The sequence below is a fragment of the Amphiura filiformis genome, chromosome 17 (genome assembly GCF_039555335.1).
Source record: "Amphiura filiformis chromosome 17, Afil_fr2py, whole genome shotgun sequence".
Lineage (NCBI taxonomy): Eukaryota > Metazoa > Echinodermata > Ophiuroidea > Amphilepidida > Amphiuridae > Amphiura > Amphiura filiformis.
This window is the reverse complement of record NC_092644.1, coordinates 10,118,137-10,136,261: the sequence shown is the minus strand read 5'-3', so window position 1 is coordinate 10,136,261 and position 18,125 is coordinate 10,118,137. Positions and strand designations below refer to the sequence as shown.

Genomic DNA, 18,125 nt, shown 5'->3' with positions numbered 1-18,125 from the left:
AGGGCAAAGTTTTGAGCACGAAAGTTGTGATATTTTTACGGATTTAATTATTCCTTTGAAATGAAACTAATCTAATGGAGAATATAATACTGTCCTGTCTCAAAAAAAGTTGTGCAAGTGAAAAGCGCACTCTTTGGCAATTAGCAAATACCATTGTGACATGATTCTTACACACTGAAGTCTATTTAATATCGATGTTCTTACATCAACGTCAAGGACGTAGTCTTAGCTCTCAAATGCCGTTTGTTCTGTTCAATTTACTTGTTTTAATCTCGAGATATGGTTAGTTAACAACGAAAGGGTAAAATCCCAACTGTGCCACTTCTACTAGGGAAGAGGTTGTACATGTAAATGATAGCATCAAGTTTATCAAGAGTTCCTTCGTGAAATCAAAAGAATGCATCGATTACACAACAATACAAAATTGTTTTTACTGTTTACAGTATAATGACAGTATTAATTAAACATATCTCGAGATTAAAACAAGCAAATTGAACAGAACAAAACGGCATTTGAGAGCTAAGACTGCACCCTTGACGTTGATGTAAGCATCATGTCACAACGGTATTTTCTAATTGCCAAAGATGGCGCTTTTCACTTGCACAACTTTTTTTGAGACAGGCTGTTTAATGAGCACACTTATATATTATATAAGTATGCTCTTTGATTAATGACATAAAATCGGAAAAATATTGTAAGGATCACTTGACTTTTAAAACCTACATTTTGTCAAAAATTGTGCTTGAATAGGTCGTTTTCAATTGATTTACCACATTCGCCTTGCTATAAACATTAAATTGCGATATCTGTTGACGTAATGAAAAAATATGTTTTTCGGGGAAAGTGTTAGCTTTCGTTTGATATAACATAAATTCTGATTCGATGAAGGGAACACTTAAGGTTTTGACAAAAACCAATCACAGATGCCTATTTTCCACTAGTCACCAGCTAGAAGCTCACACAGCTCTTATAATGTTATGCACTCAACCGTGTAGTGTAAACACAGACTGTGTAGAGACAAGGCATTGCTAGGCTAAGTATTCTTGGACAATTTTGTGTTCTCATGTGTATCGAGGTGGAAACTGCATAGATGCGTTTATAAGAGAATTGTTTTGTAGCCAAACCTTTCGATATGCGGTACCCCACACTCCCCAGGCCCCACACTGGCCATCTGACACAACACCACCAACAACTATCATAAACATGACAACACTTCATATTCTTAACTTTTTTACTTTTATTAGTTCTTTTTCTCGGTATAAAATTAAAAGTATTTTCCGGGCAGTTACTATAATTGGTACGCTTCTTACCATGTAATCTTTTTGACATCGGTTTCGTTTTTTATGGCTATTTATCCCCATCTATGTACCGCAGTGGTCTAAGACTTCGACTCATAATCGTGAGGTCTAATATAAGACTTCGACTCATAATCGCGAGGTCTCAAAGACTTCGACTCGTAATCGCCAAGTAACTCGACGTCGTGGGTTCGAGTCCCCGCGGCGTCAACATGTGCGCTTAGGTAAAGCTCTTCATCCATATTGCCTCTCCACATCCAGGTATGGGTATACCGGGTTTTATTCAATGCCATGTCGCTGTGGAGGAGGTGTAGCGATCAACTTAGTCTCTCTAATATTCTGCCTAAATCGCACAGAACCAACATTCGATATTCCGTCTATATCGCACTGATGATACGGCATAAATAGCGCCCTCTGTTGGTGTAATGTTACTTTAAGGTTACTGTTGGTCATGAATGTTACATCATGGTTACTGTTGGCCAAGCATTAAGGTTACTGTGGGAGTCTCCGGCCTCGGGCCTGTCGGACCTGCGCCTTGATAAATTTTATTGATAATGGGCCCGATTCCGATTATCAACTTACTAGTTTTTATATTCTATGGTGTCAACTATTTATTCACAAATAAGTGATAACAAATTTATGCTGTATATTTAGTGCAACATATCAATTTGTAAGCGCTCTTTAGCAAAGTCTTAGTTCATTGAATTTAAAACCGTATGACAAAACAGGCGAAAATGGTAACTTTTTGCAAAAGATTTGCAATTTAAAGAGAATTGACCATTGCTCATTCCAGTGACACTAGTATATGGACAATATAAAAGTGCTTTTTCATTTAATGACATAAAATTTGCAAAATATTGTAAGGAACACTTGAGGTTTTGACTTTTAAAACCTATATTGTGCTTAGATAGGTAGTTTTCAACAGATTTTTCACATTCGCCTTGCTATAACATTGAATTGCGTTATCTGTTGACCTAGTGACGAAAAGTGTTTTAGGGGGAAGTGTTAGCTTTCGTTTGATATAAAAAAAATTCTGATTGGATGAAGGGAACAATTGAGGTCTCGACAAAACCAATCAACGAGACCCATTTTTCAGCTAAAGCTCCACAGCTCTTACATTGCTATGCACTTAACCGTGTAGTGTAATCAAAGACTGTGCGGAGACTATTCACTGCTTGCGTGTGAGCTCTTGGACGAAAATGTGTGCTCAGGTGTATCGAGGTGGAAACTGTGCGCATGATGGTTTATAAGAGAATCGTTTTAGTATAGAAACCTTTACATATATATACAGGGTGTATCAAAATGATTGGTACCCATCAAGTTTAATGGTTATTGAAAAGCATGCCTCTTCCAAATACAACATTGGATACTCTTGAAATGTTCAGAATGTATAGTTTATGACTTGTTATACAATTAATCTACAAATTATTTGGATCTCATGTCGAATTTCGATGTGTCAGGCTCATCGATTATCAATCAAACGGATGGGTACCAAACATTTTGATACAGCTTGTAGACTGAATATCAAATTTGGGTTCAGTGCGATGTAGACTAAATATTAGAGCGATCCACACACAGCAACATTATATTGAAAGAGAGATAGGCATTCTGACCTGTGAAAACAAGTTCGTCCCCGTTCGTCGCCTGCCTTACTTTCTTACCCCATCTACGCCGAAGCATATCAATAAAAGATGAATCGTCTATAATTAACTAAACTGTCAATTACGCTCTACGTGCTCTTACGGGTCGAGTCGTATCAAGCTCGACCACTTATTAGTTAGCCTAATTGAATGTGGATGGACAGTTTCTCATATTGAAATGTAGCAGCGTATGCCCTTAAGGGGGTACTACACCCCTCGATAAATTTGTGTCTATTTTTGTATTTTTCTCAAAAACTAATAACACAGTGGTAACAAAAGTTATGTATATTATGGAATGCAATTACTACACTGGAATTTCAGTGACCCAAGTCAAGCGGTTTGTTATTTATGATAAGAAATAAGGTACCGCTAGGATGTACCTCGTTTCCTATCATATACACTGAACCGCTTGTCTTGAGTCACTGAAATTTCAGTGTAGTAATTGGATTCCTTGCCCCAATAATATATATAACTTTTGTTACCAGTGTGTTATTATTTTTTGAGAAAAATGCAAGAATAGTCACAAATTTACCACAGGGGTGTAGTACCCCCTTAAAACTGTCAATTGTATCATTCTTTAAGGTGGGTTCTTCTCTTTTTGAATAAGCCTACGGATATGGAATCAGCGAAATTCTTTAAAACTCGCCCCTCATAAACTTATATGTATAGCATTAGCAACCGTAACTTTAACTTAATAAACTTTGTCAATCTGCACCGCAGATTGTTTCAATTTAAATATTTATATAATTGTTGTGCGTGATATGACTTTATAAATGTTCAAATAAAGAATCTTAAACATGTTAAAGCAATTCTCTTTTAATATTGTTTGGGTTTTTATAACTTCTATTTCACTAATGTTCATTAATTATAGGTGCTTGAGGTTCGACATGTGCAAAATTCCCGGTCAAAATACTGTCCATTACGGCATCCACCCGCAGGTAGGACGCAGGCCTGAGGTTCAAGCAGTTCTTCTTTTATCTTACGCTTATTTTTAGATGGTTTCACACACTTGCACCGGTTCGAATCCCACTGCTTGTTTTTACGGCAACCCTCTCTTGGTGGTCGGCATACTTCTAATTCTGCTCCTTCAATGGCACGACACGCGCAAAGATCTTGATCCCATTTCTGATTCCCTGGACAGTTCACGACAGGATCAGAGCAGAATTCATCGCGTTTGTTGGATGCGCTATCGAGCCATTGACATTGACATATAACGGCATTCCAGACGTATCCGATTTCGCATCCGTCTCCAGGCATCTCACATTCATAACTGACAGGTCGAAATGGGCGTATGTTACCCGTGTTAGCGGTGCTGACTTGAACACATCTGCAGAGGTCTTGGTCCCAGTGGTAGGCCATGGCACAACCCGCTGGAGGAATTTGACAGTCTTCGTTATTGTCTGAGAAGATTGCTGTATCTGGTGTATTTGCAATGCACATACAGAGGTCTGAGTCTAGGAGTTGATCTGATGGGCACGATGTTAAAGAGCACCCTGGAAACAAATAAATCTTTATATTGTTGAGATCTGAGATAGTGGAATATTATGATCTATTATGAGCATCACTGATAGCCAGACTAGAGTCAAGTGACTCTCTAAGTGGATTAAACTAGCACTGACTCTCAAGAGGAGTCACCTTGACTCTACTTGTGGAGTCAATTGACTCTAGATTCAGAGTCGTCGACGACGGCGTCAAGAAATTTATGACTCTTCAAGAGAGTCAGACTCTGGAATAGTTTGGCTGTTGACACCATGGAATGTATATTCTCCCATTCCTAAGGGATGGTGGTTCAGCCTAAATTTCTCTGTCCTGTCTTTTATGTTGATGTACATCTATGTGTATCATTATTTTGTGCTATTTCCAAACTGTCGGAGTGACCTTGTAATGGAGTCAGGGTGAATCTATAAATGGAGTCTGGGTTACTCTAGAAGCAGAGTCCAGCCACTACGCGACTCTATGTCTAAAATTACTCCATATTGGGAGTCAAATGACTCCTGTGTAGAGTCATCCACGGTGACTCTTCCGCGGAGTCAAGAAATTTATGACTCTTCAGGGACAGGAAGTCAGATGACTCCCAATATGGAGTCATTTTAGACATAGAGTCGCAGAGTGGCTTTCAGTGATGTTATGTATTTCATATCACCCTAATCTGACCAACCTTACTTCTCCAATGGGTTCCTCCCTTATTTCCCTCTACCGTGGTCATCCATCTGGTCTCATCCCTCACCTGATCAATCACCCCTCTAACATCTCTCCTGGGTTCCTCCATTACTTTCCTTTACAATGGTCACCCCTCTCTAATCCCATCACTCGCCAAACCAATTATCCATCTAATCCTTCCAAGACCTCTCTGTTATTCCTCTCTGCCATGGCAATCCCTCTAACCCGATTACCTCACCACAATCCCTCTTCCACGGTTCCTCCATCCCTCACACTTGAAAAATTTAAAAAAAAAAACAATTTTAAACCGTTCCTAGATATTTTTCTCTAGTTTTTGAAAATTAATAAAACAAATATTTTGGCCCAAGAATTTTTCGTTGACTGAAAACATATGGGCCAAAAACCCGTTTTGGGGGATTTTTTTTCTCCAAAATGAACATTTTGGCCCAAATTTGACCTCACAGATGAACTCATCATGCTGCGCCATTCTAAAAAGTACTTTTATAGTCTTTAGACCAACAATAGCAGATATGAGGCCCAAAGCTTTCCATAATTCCAGGGTTAAGACCAGCCTTAACTGAATTCTTTAGGTTGAAAGACACCCTGATATAAACATATACGGTACCTACCTGGGACACATTTACATCTGCCACTGTCGAATCGTTCCCCGTGTGGACACGCAAGTGGTGTGCAATCTACGGAGAATAACAATGAAAGCTTCATTAATTTTTGAAAATCAACTTGGCAACACCTTCTCTATGAAGTCGGAAATGTTTAAGATTGTGTGTGCTTTTATAAGATGTGTGTGTGCTTTTATAAGGTGCAGCAAGGTGCAGCAATATTCTATTCTGAGTGATGCACTATATCCATGGTATCCAATGAAGAATGCTTACAAATTATGTGCGATTTTTATAATCCTTATGAATTCACATCGTTAAGCCTGCTCTGCAAATAATGAGCATGTTACAAAAGCCAGTGGGAATCACCCTGAAGGAAGGAATATCCCAAATGTGTCACTTTGGAAATTAGTGTAACTTGTAGGGTGCCAAATGAGGTGTGCAAATACGCAGAGCAAAATTATTTATCTATAACTAATTGCTATAATATTTGGTAATTTAGGTTTAGTGTCTTTTGTTTTAAGTATTCGGATACTTTTTGTGCACAGTGTTATGTTATAACCATGTCACCTCATTTAAGTTTCTTGGCCCTTTGGATATAATACATGGCCTGACGGTGTTTTTAAAATTTAAGATATTTTTCCTAATATTCAAACTAATATAATGAATGTAGCAATTAATATTGCCTATTGTTTTAATATACTCAAAGTATATGACGCATAATGTACTCGTGCAAATGCATTCGATAATCGCACTTTGATAAAAAATACTCTATTAACTCATCAACTCATCCCCCCCTCCGGTTAACATATCCTTAGACATTCACCATACTGCATGCACACAATATACATGCGTTGCCACTAGCTGGACCAGATAATACAAGCCGAATCAAAATGATTGATACCCGTCAACTTTGTTGTCTCATATGGAAAGGTTTCTATACAAAAACGATTCTCTTATAAACCATCATGCACACAGTTTCCACCTCGATACACCTGAGCACACATTCGTCCAAGAGCTCTCAAGCAAGCAGTGATTTGTCTACGCACAGGCTTTGATTACACTACACGGTTGAGTGCATAGCAATGTGAGAGCTGTGGAGCTTCTAGATGAAAAATGGGCCTCTTTGATTAGTTTTTGTCGAAACTCAAGTGTCCCTTCATCCAATCAGAATATTTTTTTTATATCAAACGAAAGCTAACACTTCCCTCTAAAAATGCTTTTCGTCACTAGGTCAACAGATAACGCAATTTAATGTTATAGCAAGGCGAATGTGGAAAATCTGTTGAAAACTACCTATCCAAGCACATTTTTTGACCAAAATATAGGTTTTAAAAGTCAAAACCTCAAGTGTTCCTTACAATATTTTTCAAATTTTATGTCATTAAATGAAAAAGCACACTTATATTGTCAATATACTAGCGTCACTAGAATGAGCAATGGCCAATTCTCTTTAAATTGCAAAGTTACTGTTTTCGTCTGTTTTGTCATACGGTTATAAATTCAATGAACTATGACTTTGCAAAAGAGCGCTTACAAATTGATATGAACAAAACGCCTGTTTCTTCTAAATTACAAATTTATACCTTTAAATACTTTTATTACACGAATCTACAAAATAGGTAGATGTTATGTTACTTGGTCGTATAATTATTATAACTATGCGTATCGATGATATGATTTGTTTAAAACACTTTACACTTTTGTGGATGAGGCTCTTCGAGTTTGCATGTTTTAAAAGCGCTCGATATCGAGTTTTTACGGTACTTACCTGATGTACAGTGACACAGAGGTGCAAGTGCTGCGTCTCCATTCGGACACATTTTAGGTCGGCAAGCATATTTCCCATTTTTAACTGTTTGAATCTCGGCAATTTTCCTCGTCTACTGGGGCGTTTACCTGATGCATGAAGAAAAAATTAGAAAATGTAGGTTTATGCATTTTTTTGAATAATACATTAATCCGACTGCTTGATCAGGAAATAATGCCGAGTCAGGCAGCATGTTGCCGAGTCAGGCAGCATGGTATCCCACAATGCAATGCTCTATTGCAAATAGAGCATCTTTTAATATACCGTTATTTCTTGGTTTAGAGTAAAGAAGTAGGTAAAATATATAAAATTATCAATGGATGTACATTTAGTAATATTTTTTCATCAATATTAGTTGAAATAAAGTTAATTTGTATATTTAAATCAATTTTTTTTAAACCGTTAGAAATTGTTTTGTTATTTAAATTATTTTCCTCCAGGTGGAACTTTTTTCGCCCGGTGAAAAATTGTCAACTTACATGTATAGCTCATGTGTGTCAAAGTAAAATTTCCACCGATCTTTTATAAAATCACCATGAACAATTTAGTCCTTAGTCTGTCAAATTCGGAAGGGTTACCAAAGCCTGTGTTGCCTGACTCGGCAGTATTTCCTGATCAGGCAGTCGGACCGGACTGATTAATGAAGATGAATCAACAGATTACGTCTGCTACGCATTATACACATATTAATTGATGAATTCAAAAAATAATCAACATAATTTTTTGCAATTGACTTACCATTGGGAACCTATTATTGCTATTATGAAGAGTTTGTTTCCAGAAGGCGCTAAATCCAATAGCTGCCTTGTGTCACATTATTCTGGTATATTTTAACATTTTAAAGTTGAAATGAAAATTTAAATGGATATGTTAGTAACTATAGCTTATTTTGTAACTATTTTCAACATCATTTTATTTACAAATGGCTGTCATGCATTGGATTTAGCTCCTTTTGAAACAAATAAAACTAGACATTGTCAGAGCACGGCCCTTAGCCCGTGATGTTGATCTTTTTATGACCTTTGACCTAGAGTTGTTCATGCGACATTTGTACCACCAGCCTATGGTTCATGGTGGTGACAACATTGTAGGGCTACTATGTAATTTACGGGAGCAGCAGCATTTTGAAAGTATTTGGGGAAAGAAAGAAGAAGAATCAGACAGAAAGACAAGACCTAGCTTAGCTAGGTAAATACACATATATTCTTGGAAGGCTCTGTAAAGATTGTTTACCTATCTTTACAAAACCTGGCAAGGACATACCTATTCTAATGTATACTTTAAAGTACACATAATGAGGAATGATCAGCCCAATTATTATTTTACATGGCTCATTGAACCACAATGGGCTTGTAAGGACTATATATATCTTTGCTGTATGGATGATATATTTGTGTGCAAATCTATCATGGGGTAGACTGCTTTGCATTCCTTTTTTAAACAATTCATACCATTCCATGCATTAAAACACAACACATCCACATCCCCAGTGACTGCCCTGCCCAGAGAAAAAAGGATAGATAGCTGTTGGATCAGAACAGAATTGGTGTATTTTCCATGGTGGGATAGAGGGATAATAAATTTAAATGGTCTACTACAGTAGACTAATCATGGGGGGTCATAGGGCCCCCTAGTAAATTATAGTGGTCATTGTCCGTATAAGTGGAAGAACTTTGACCGCAAATGACCACGTGACATTTGTGGCACCACCCAATGGTCCTAGTGCTCAACTATGGTCAACATGGCAAAAAGCATATGGCTACGATGTCCGATTTAAGGTATTTGGTTACATGCCGGAAATGACCCTAAATGACCTTTGACCCCAATTCTGTGTACAACTTTTAGACACTGGCTATAGACGATGCATGTGTGCCAGTGACGTCACGGTGCTATGTAATATGGGGAAGGGGTAGCATTTTAAGTGAAAAACACGTTTTGGGCTATAATGACCTTGACATGACATTTGCGCCAGACATTTTCACGTGACATTTGTGGCACCCCCCAATGGTCATAATAACTAAATTTCGTCAAAATTGACAAATGCATATGGCTACGATGGCTCATTATATGATTGGTAGAAGAAAGAAAGAAAGAAAGAAAGAACTAGAGCAACTGTGCCCTTTGCAAGGGCACGAGGTAAGTTAGGCGTATGACTGTGATGACATCATCACGCAGCAATACTGTGCAACGTTAAATTTGACCCGACCTTTGTCTTCGGTTGAACTTTTCGGTTTCATATTCTGAGCAACGTTAAATTTGACCTCGGATGACCTTTTCGGTTTTACACTCCCCAAGTGTTAGGGATCATTTGCTGCAAGTTGCAGCCTGATCGAGCAACTTTAAATTTGACCTGACCTTTGAACTTGGATGACCTTTCCAGTTTCATACTTCTCAAGTGTCGGGATTATTTTCCCCGAATTGCAGCCCAATCAGAGCAACTTTATATTTGACCTGACCTTTGACCTCGAATGACCTTTGCGGTTTAATACTTCCCAGGATCATTTCCCTGACTTACAGCCCAATTGGAGCAACTTCAAATTTGCCCTAACCTTTGACCTCACATGACCGTTGTGGTTTTATACTCCCCAAGTGTCAGGGATCATTTCCCCCGACTTACAGCCCAATTGGAGCAACTTTAAATTTGACCTGACCTTTGACCTCACATGACCTTTGTGGTTTTATACTCCCCAAGTGTCAGGGATCATTTTCCCCGACTTACAGCCTAATTGGAGCAACTTCAAATTTGACCTGACCTTTGACCTCACTTGACCTTTGTGGTTTTATACTCCCCAAGTGTCAGGGATCATTTTCCCCGAGTTACAGCCCAATCGGAGCAACTTGTAATTTGACCTGACCTTTGACCTCACATGACCTTTGTGGTTTTATACTCCCAAAGTGTCAGGGATCATTTTCCCCGACTTACAGCCTAATTGGAGCAACTTCAAATTTGACCTGACCTTTGACCTCACTTGACCTTTGTGGTTTTATACTCCCAAAGTGTCAGGGATCATTTTCCCCGACTTACAGCCTAATTGGAGCAACTTCAAAATTGACCTGACCTTTGACCTCACTTGACCTTTGTGGTTTTATACTCCTAAAGTGTCAGGGATCATTTTCCCCGACTTACAGCCTCATTGGAGCAACTTCAAATTTGACCTGACCTTTGACCTCACATGACCTTTGTGGTTTTATACTCCCAAAGTGTCAGGGATCATTTTCCCCGAGTTACAGCCCAATCGGAGCAACTTGTAATTTGACCTGACCTTTGACCTCACATGACCTTTGTGGTTTTATACTCCCAAAGTGTCAGGGATCATTTTCCCCGAGTTACAGCCCAATCGGAGCAACTTTTAATTTGACCTGACCTTTGACCTCACATGACCTTTGTGGTTTAATGCGGTCATATTTCAACATTTTACTTACCCCTCACCCCCTTATTCACCATTATTGCGTCATCTGTAGAAACTATATAGTGGGATTATTGATTTTCATAAATGCATCATGGGAAGGCGTGATGCAGTTTTAGCCAAGATATCACCCCCCCCCCCCCACACACACACACACACACCCCACACCCCACACCCTATAGCCATCAGTGGAAATGATGTAGCTGTTTATATCTAGCATACAGGCATCACATCACAAGTTACACTCAAGATATGTAACAAAATTGGCATCTGAACATACCTCAGTTTGTTTCGTGTGAATCGCCCACTTGGGGTTTCATACACCCCAACTGGGCTGTTCCAGTTGAAATTCATACAACCTCTCCGGAAGACATTATCTTAATCTCCCACACAGGGCGTGTGAATTTCGAATGGGCCTACCTCAATGGGTGACTCCGTTTGTAATATTCACTCCCTGTGTGGACGATTCCAGTCATGTCTTGCATGAAGGGTGTATGGATTGCAGTTGAATAGCCAAAATTTACACGTTTTGATGTATGGATTGCAGCTGCAATAGCCAGGCGGCGACTGGTATGATAGAGCCGGCAACTTGTGAAACCGCCCGGCCGTATGTCATTTTCCACACGGTTGACGATGGAAATTTACTGAATTTAGAGAATGCACGGCACTCACCACCTAGCACTAGACCAATCCTGACGAAATTTTACACGTTTTGAAGCACAGACAGCAGAACCATTGCCTGTGGTTATCTCTTGTTTATCAAAACACTAGACTAGATGTCTCCATGTTTTGCCCCTAATTATAATGGGGGGTGCGGCACATATGAGGCAAAAATGACCCTTTTTGACCCCTGTGACCCCTGGATGACCTCCGATATTAAAACATTTTAAGACTTTTGTAGCCACTTACCCAATACGGCTTGCCTATGCGTTTGGTCCACATCCGATCACGGATGTAGCACTAGTAGTCAATTGTGAGAAAGAAAGAAAGAAAGAAACAAACGGCAAGAAAAAAATAAGTTAGGCTGCACGCCTAACTTAAAGAAAGAAAGAAAGAATCAGAATCTAAGAAAAAGAGACCCTTAGCCAAATGCCATTTGGCTAAGGTAATAATTTTATTTTATAGCTATTATTAAGCGATTTGCATTTTTTTTATAACAATTCTAGTGGTCCAGTGTTATTTGATTGGCAATTTTACTGCTACTGTCAGGAATATCTAGCCTCTGGAGTTATCGCCTTTTGGAACCAAATGCGTATCCCTTGTTGGAGTGAAATTGTGCAAAATAATGCACGCGCGTACTGAGATGCTGATGCGTCTAATGCACGAGCCCCGAAGGAGGGAGTGCATTAGACGCATCAACCTCTCAGTACAAGTGCATTATTTTGTACACTTTCTCGAGCAACAAATGATACGCATTTATTAACCTATTTCATTCCCGAGTAAAAAATCCTGTGATTTTTGCTATTTTGCTAACAAAATTGTCACTAAAAAATGAAAGCAAATATAAATGCATCAACCCGCAAGAAAAATGAACACGTCCAAAAGCACTGCGCTTACTACCCGAAGTGCGCGCCCGCACAAGTATACAATATTTATACACGTTCTAACGTTTGCTGTGATTGGTTCTCAATAGCTGGGAGTGAATGAAAGGTTATTAAATGCGTATCACGTTTTGGATGTGATTGAAATTGACAAAATAATGCACACGTACTGAGATGTTGATGCGTCTAATGCACGAGCCCCGAAGGATGGAATGAGCAACAAATGATACGCATTTATTAACCTATTTCATACACGAGAAAAAAAATTCAGGATTTTTGCTTTTTTTTAAGTAACATAATCGCCACTAAAAGTGTTGGAAAATATAAATGCATCAACCCGCACGAAATATGATTGAGTAGTACGCAGTTTCACGCAAAACACGTTTTTGCTAGCAGTTTTCAGTATCTTTGAGGAAAATTATGAGGCCCTTTTTATTTTTCAGATTAGGAGTGTTGCACTTAAAGTTTCACAAAACACTTGAAAGCGGTTCATGTTGACTCTATATAATAAACTTGTTTACCAGCATTAAAGCCTTAATGTACGATCTTTTTTCAGAATGTATCTTTATTTTTTTCAAACAAGATTTTTTGGCATAATTTGTAATACTTACACATGTTCTAACTTAAATCTATGAGCAAACTGTCAAATTCGCCCTATTTGTAGTAAAACGGGATGATTTTCTGTTGGTCCGACATAAAATCATAATTTTTTAGATTATGATTTTATGTCGGCCACGATCGCAAACCCTAGTCTTCTACATGTGGAGGGAGCGTAACCAAACTGGCTGCGTAGGAGACTAACTCTGAGGCCGCACTCGCTGTCCTAATCCAAATAGTGCCAGATTTTTTCGAGTGATAGAGGTGAAGTTTATGATGTTGTTTCTTTGCAAATTCCCAATGTTTTTCGCGTCCAAATATATTGGGAACTTTCATAATGATTGCATATCATCATTTTGGAAGAAAAAAAGAAAAATCTAAAAATTTAAAAAGATCGTACATTAAGGCTTTAACATTTGATATAACATGTAAATTAAAAAATAATTGTTTTTATCATGTTTATGAACTGATCCCAGAAAGTGAGGTCGTGAAACTAATTGATTTTTGCTGAACCATGAAATGGTCTCAGCCTATAAGAGTGAATGTTACTAGCTTACTTACTAGCTTACTTACTAGCTTACTTACTAAGTTACTAGCTTACTGACTAACCATTTGGTCTGAAATGGACATATCTCTAAATGCCAAAGGTATGACCCCATGAGTGGTGTCATATGAAAGAGGAAAACATAAAGAATATAATAAAAATATTTCCAAACGTTGGAGTTCATCCAGGGGTCACAGGGGTCAAAAAAGGTCATTTTAACTGAAAATGCTCCGATTGAGCTTAAATTTAAATGCAATGATCCTTGTGACATTCTAAACATGTTTTAAACATTTTAAAATTAATTTAAGGTCATTAAGGGGTCATAAAGGGGTCAAAGGTCATGGTTCTCAAAATGCTCCAATTGAGCTGAAATTTAAATGCAATGATCCTTATGACATTTTAAACATTTAAAAAATATTTTAAGATTCATTTAAGGTCATTAAGGGGTCATAAAGGGGTCAAAGGTCAAGTTTTCCAAAATACTCCGATTGAGCTGAAATTTAAACGCAATGATCCTTATGACATTCTAAACATGTTGAAAATATTTTAAAATTCATTTAAGGTCATTAAGGGGCAATAAAGGGGTCAAAGGTCAAGTTTACAAAGTGCTTCAATTGACCTGAAATTTAAATGCAATGATCCTTATGACATTCTTAACATGTTTTAAATATTTTAAAATTCATTTAAGGTCATTAAGGGGGTCATACAGAGGTCAAAAGTCAAGTTTTCAAAATGTCAGCTTCTCACGATCAAGGTATATTAAAACGGCGATTAATGAAACAGTCTTATTAAAATTAATACTATCCTGCACAGTATTGCTGCTTGATCGTCACAGTCATCCGCCTAACTTACCTCGTGCCCTTGCAAAGGGCACAGTTGCTCTAGTTTATTTTATATTCTTTACTTTTCCTCTTTCATTAACACCACTCGGGTGGTCATACCTTCGTAGCATTTCGAGATTATGTCCATTACAGACTCCAGGTGACAGTGGTAGGCCTACCACAATATACTGCCGAAGCCACATGGTTCAGCTATGGTGCGGTTATCGCTCTAGTTCTATGTGGGCTTATTTTATTTATTTATTTTTTTTGTTTTGCTATATTTTATTTTATTTCAATGCTGGTCTCTGCTTTTTAAAGACCGAGACGGTACGTCATCCGTGTGAGTGCGAGTTACAGAAAAATGAGACCACTGCACAGTAGGTGCCAATCACGGTATAAGAGCTTAGGTCGGGGGTTGAAGTCAAACGCAGATCTTTGAAATACTTCACCACACCCAGCTATTGCCTGCTAGTGGACAAAACAAAATCAAATTTGAGATGGTAGGAAGAAGGGTTTATCAGGTCAGATAGCAGTGGGACTTGGTTCATATACAGACATTGAAATTATTGTAGGAATCATAACAATTTAAAATAAACTGTTTTGTTTCGATAAGAAATTAAGTTTGAATTAAGGGTTAACCATTTTGGCATATGATGACGTCAGTGGGGTTGAATCATTTCAACTTTACATGGACTCAACGTTTTATTTTGCTCTTTAAGGGATCGGATAGCAACGTTTGCATAGTATTTTGACATGAGAGCACGTCAAACCATAGATTTTAAATACTTAAAATCTATGGTCAAACACAGCTCAATTAAAAATGGTCATTTTTGTGCGCATTCCGCGTACGCATGAAACGTAACTTTTATTAGCAGTCAAAAACCCTGCTATCTGCTTTGTTGCAACACTTTCATTATAAATTTGGACACAAAAGGCAGGATACTCCGATAATATTGTCAGTGGTGTTGCAATCACTCGCAGGAAAAGCTACACTGAAGAAGCAATTATCATGTATTCAATCTTAAACAAGAAAAATGTTAAAATCTCTCCATGTAAGGACATAAGGTGGGAAATACCGAATTTATTAAATTTTGGTTTGTATAACAACGTTTGCATAATTTTGCATTTTTTGTGGGACCTAAGAGCACATCATGCATATCGAATTACATTCTGAATACGAGTATGTCCTTCTGATATCGAATAATTTTGATATTTTTTTAATCTAATACAAATTTTATGGCAAATGATTAAAAATTTATATCTTTGAAATTCAAGTGTTTCGCAGTAAACTTGATAAATCTATTTATGGGTACTTTAAATGTATGTAGCTGGGAGGAGGAACCGTCCATCGGACAAGAAAACGATGGACGGCTTTTTCTCCCAGTTAAATGCACCTTAAGTACATATCATTAGATTTATAAGATTAACTTCGAGGACTTTTAAATATCAAAAATGTTAAAAAAATATCAATTTTTAATAATTAGCCATAAAGTTTGTATTATATCGCGAATTAAAAATACAATCAAATTGATATGAGAAGGACATTCCTAGTATTCAGAATGCAATTTGGTGTGTCTGATGTGCTCTCAGGCTCCATAAAAAATACTGTGCAAAGGTGTGTGACCGACCCCTTAAATAGTTTGTATATTTATGCACGGTGTTTTTTTCTTTGCTGGAAGACTAGTTTCAGATTGGTAGTGTAAAGATATTGGTAGCATTATATGGGTTCTCTTTATGTATAAAGCAAGGCACATTACAGAGAAAATCTTAAAACTACAAAAGCATATTCAATATAATAGTAGACAAAACTACACGTGGGGAATTATTAGACTTGATGATTTTTTAAGCTGTTGCGTATAAAGAAACATTTATAATTTAGTAAAATAATAATGTGTATGTTTTTGAAAGAAACATCTTTTTAACAAAGTTAAATTTGGTGACATTAAATAGCGCGCAAAACAACTGTATAATAATTATTTGAAAGATTTTTGCGCGTATTTTTTCTCAATCTTATCTAATTTACGTTATACCTTAATTTAAATCGCACCAACAAAATATAGTTCTTTTGGGGAAAAAATGTATATCTTCAATAAGAAAAATCAAAATTTTCAATTAAATGGTCGACTTTTCGTCCCAGCTACATACACTTTAAGTACATATCATTAGATTTATAACGTTTACTTCGAGGTTTCTTAGATTTATAAAGTTTACTTCTGTTAAATATCAAAAGTATCAAATTTCAATAATTTGCCATAAAATTTGTATTATATCGCGAAATTATTTCAAATCATTAGGACATTCCTCGTATTCTGAATACAATTCGATATGTCTGATGTGCTCTTAGCTCCCACAAAAAATTATGTGCAAACGTATTCGATCCGATTCCTTAAGACAAACCCAAATTTAATAAATTCGGGATTTCCCACCTTATGTCCTTACATGGAGAGATTTTTAAAAACACTTTTCTTGTTTAAGATTTAACATGCATGTTTAAATCCCCTGATACTGTTTAATCTGTACATGATAATTGTTTCTTCAGTGTAGCTTTTCCTGCGAGTGATTGCAACACCACTGACAATATTATCGGAGTATCCTACCTTTTGTGTCCAAATTTATAATGAAAGAGTTGCAACAAAGCAGATAGCAAGGTTTTTGACTGCTAATAAAAGTTACGTTTCATGCGTACGCGGAATGCGCACAAAAATGACCATTTTTAATTGAGCAATGTGATCAACGCATTATTCGCATGATTCCGGAGAATGCGTTCTTTCAACGCACATACTTAATAAAAAAATAAAGCCACTTATTAAACTTAAAGCCACAATGTACACGATCTTGTAAAATGAAATTAGTTAATTTTTATCGAACCTGATTTTTTGTGTGCATATTTGTAACGTTAACACATGTCCCAACTTACACCTAAATAGAATCAGGATGATTTGATGTGTTTGACATAAAGTCATAATTATGACTTTAAATCCGCCATATAACTGCATGTTAAACCGCACAAATAGCCAGTGGGATTTCTTTCACCTTGTTATTTCGGTTTTAAATGGACAGAAACCTTTCTCGACAGTCATTCCTTTAAAATCTATTATAAAAGAATACAACATACCTTCTACATATATTACTGCTATTGCTAAAACCGCAAAAATCAGTAATTCCCTTCTCCAAGTCATGATGAACACACAAATCAGAATCCGACAGAAAAAATGGAAGAAATTCTTGCCGGGTCGATCGACAATACTTCAGCGGCCGGTTGTACCTGAGTATCGTCTCGACAGGTAGTGACAGTCGCTTTTATATGTCGTCACTAACTGCGCCTCTACAGGAGATCCAAACATCCGACCAATGGGCTATTCCATTTAAAATCCACACTACCCTTGTGGAAGATTTATCTTAAGTCTTTCACAGAGGGAGTATGAGTTTTGAATAAAATAGAACATCGGGTAACTTCCATTTGAAATACTCACTCCAGTTGTGGAAGATATAGGTAAAGCCATAATACAGGGGGAGTATGGGTTTCAAAATGATTAAATATGACTAATTACATTTGAAAAACATACTCCCTCTGTGGAAGATATTTCCACAATCTTCCACAGGGGTAGCGTGGATTTGAAATGAAATAGCCCAATGCCACGATTTTTATAAACACCGTCCGATGTATCATAACAACAATTTAATTTATAGATC

The 18,125-nt window shown here is 37.3% G+C and overlaps 1 protein-coding gene across 1 annotated transcript; it reads right to left on the bottom strand.

Annotated features, from left to right (window-relative positions):
• Positions 1–3,735: 3,735 nt before the first annotated feature.
• On the bottom strand, positions 3,736–17,726 carry LOC140136909 (uncharacterized). The gene is made up of 4 exons (XM_072158558.1): positions 17,548–17,726; positions 7,484–7,611; positions 5,725–5,790; positions 3,736–4,428 (listed from the first exon to the last, which is right to left on the bottom strand). Exons 2-4 carry the CDS (start codon positions 7,533–7,535, stop codon positions 3,797–3,799), a joined length of 750 nt encoding a protein of 249 aa, XP_072014659.1. The 5' UTR covers positions 7,536–7,611; positions 17,548–17,726; the 3' UTR covers positions 3,736–3,796.
• Positions 17,727–18,125: the final 399 nt, after the last annotated feature.

Coding starts and splice junctions, on each gene's coding strand:
- LOC140136909 (XM_072158558.1), bottom strand. CDS start 7,535: ATGTGTCCGAATGGAGACGCAGCACTTGCACCTCTGTGTCACTGTACA. Junction 5,791..7,483: donor TCTGTGTCACTGTACATCAG/GTAAGTACCGTA, acceptor TATTCTCCGTAG/ATTGCACACCACTTGCGTGT. Junction 4,429..5,724: donor CAGATGTAAATGTGTCCCAG/GTAGGTACCGTA, acceptor ATTTGTTTCCAG/GGTGCTCTTTAACATCGTGC.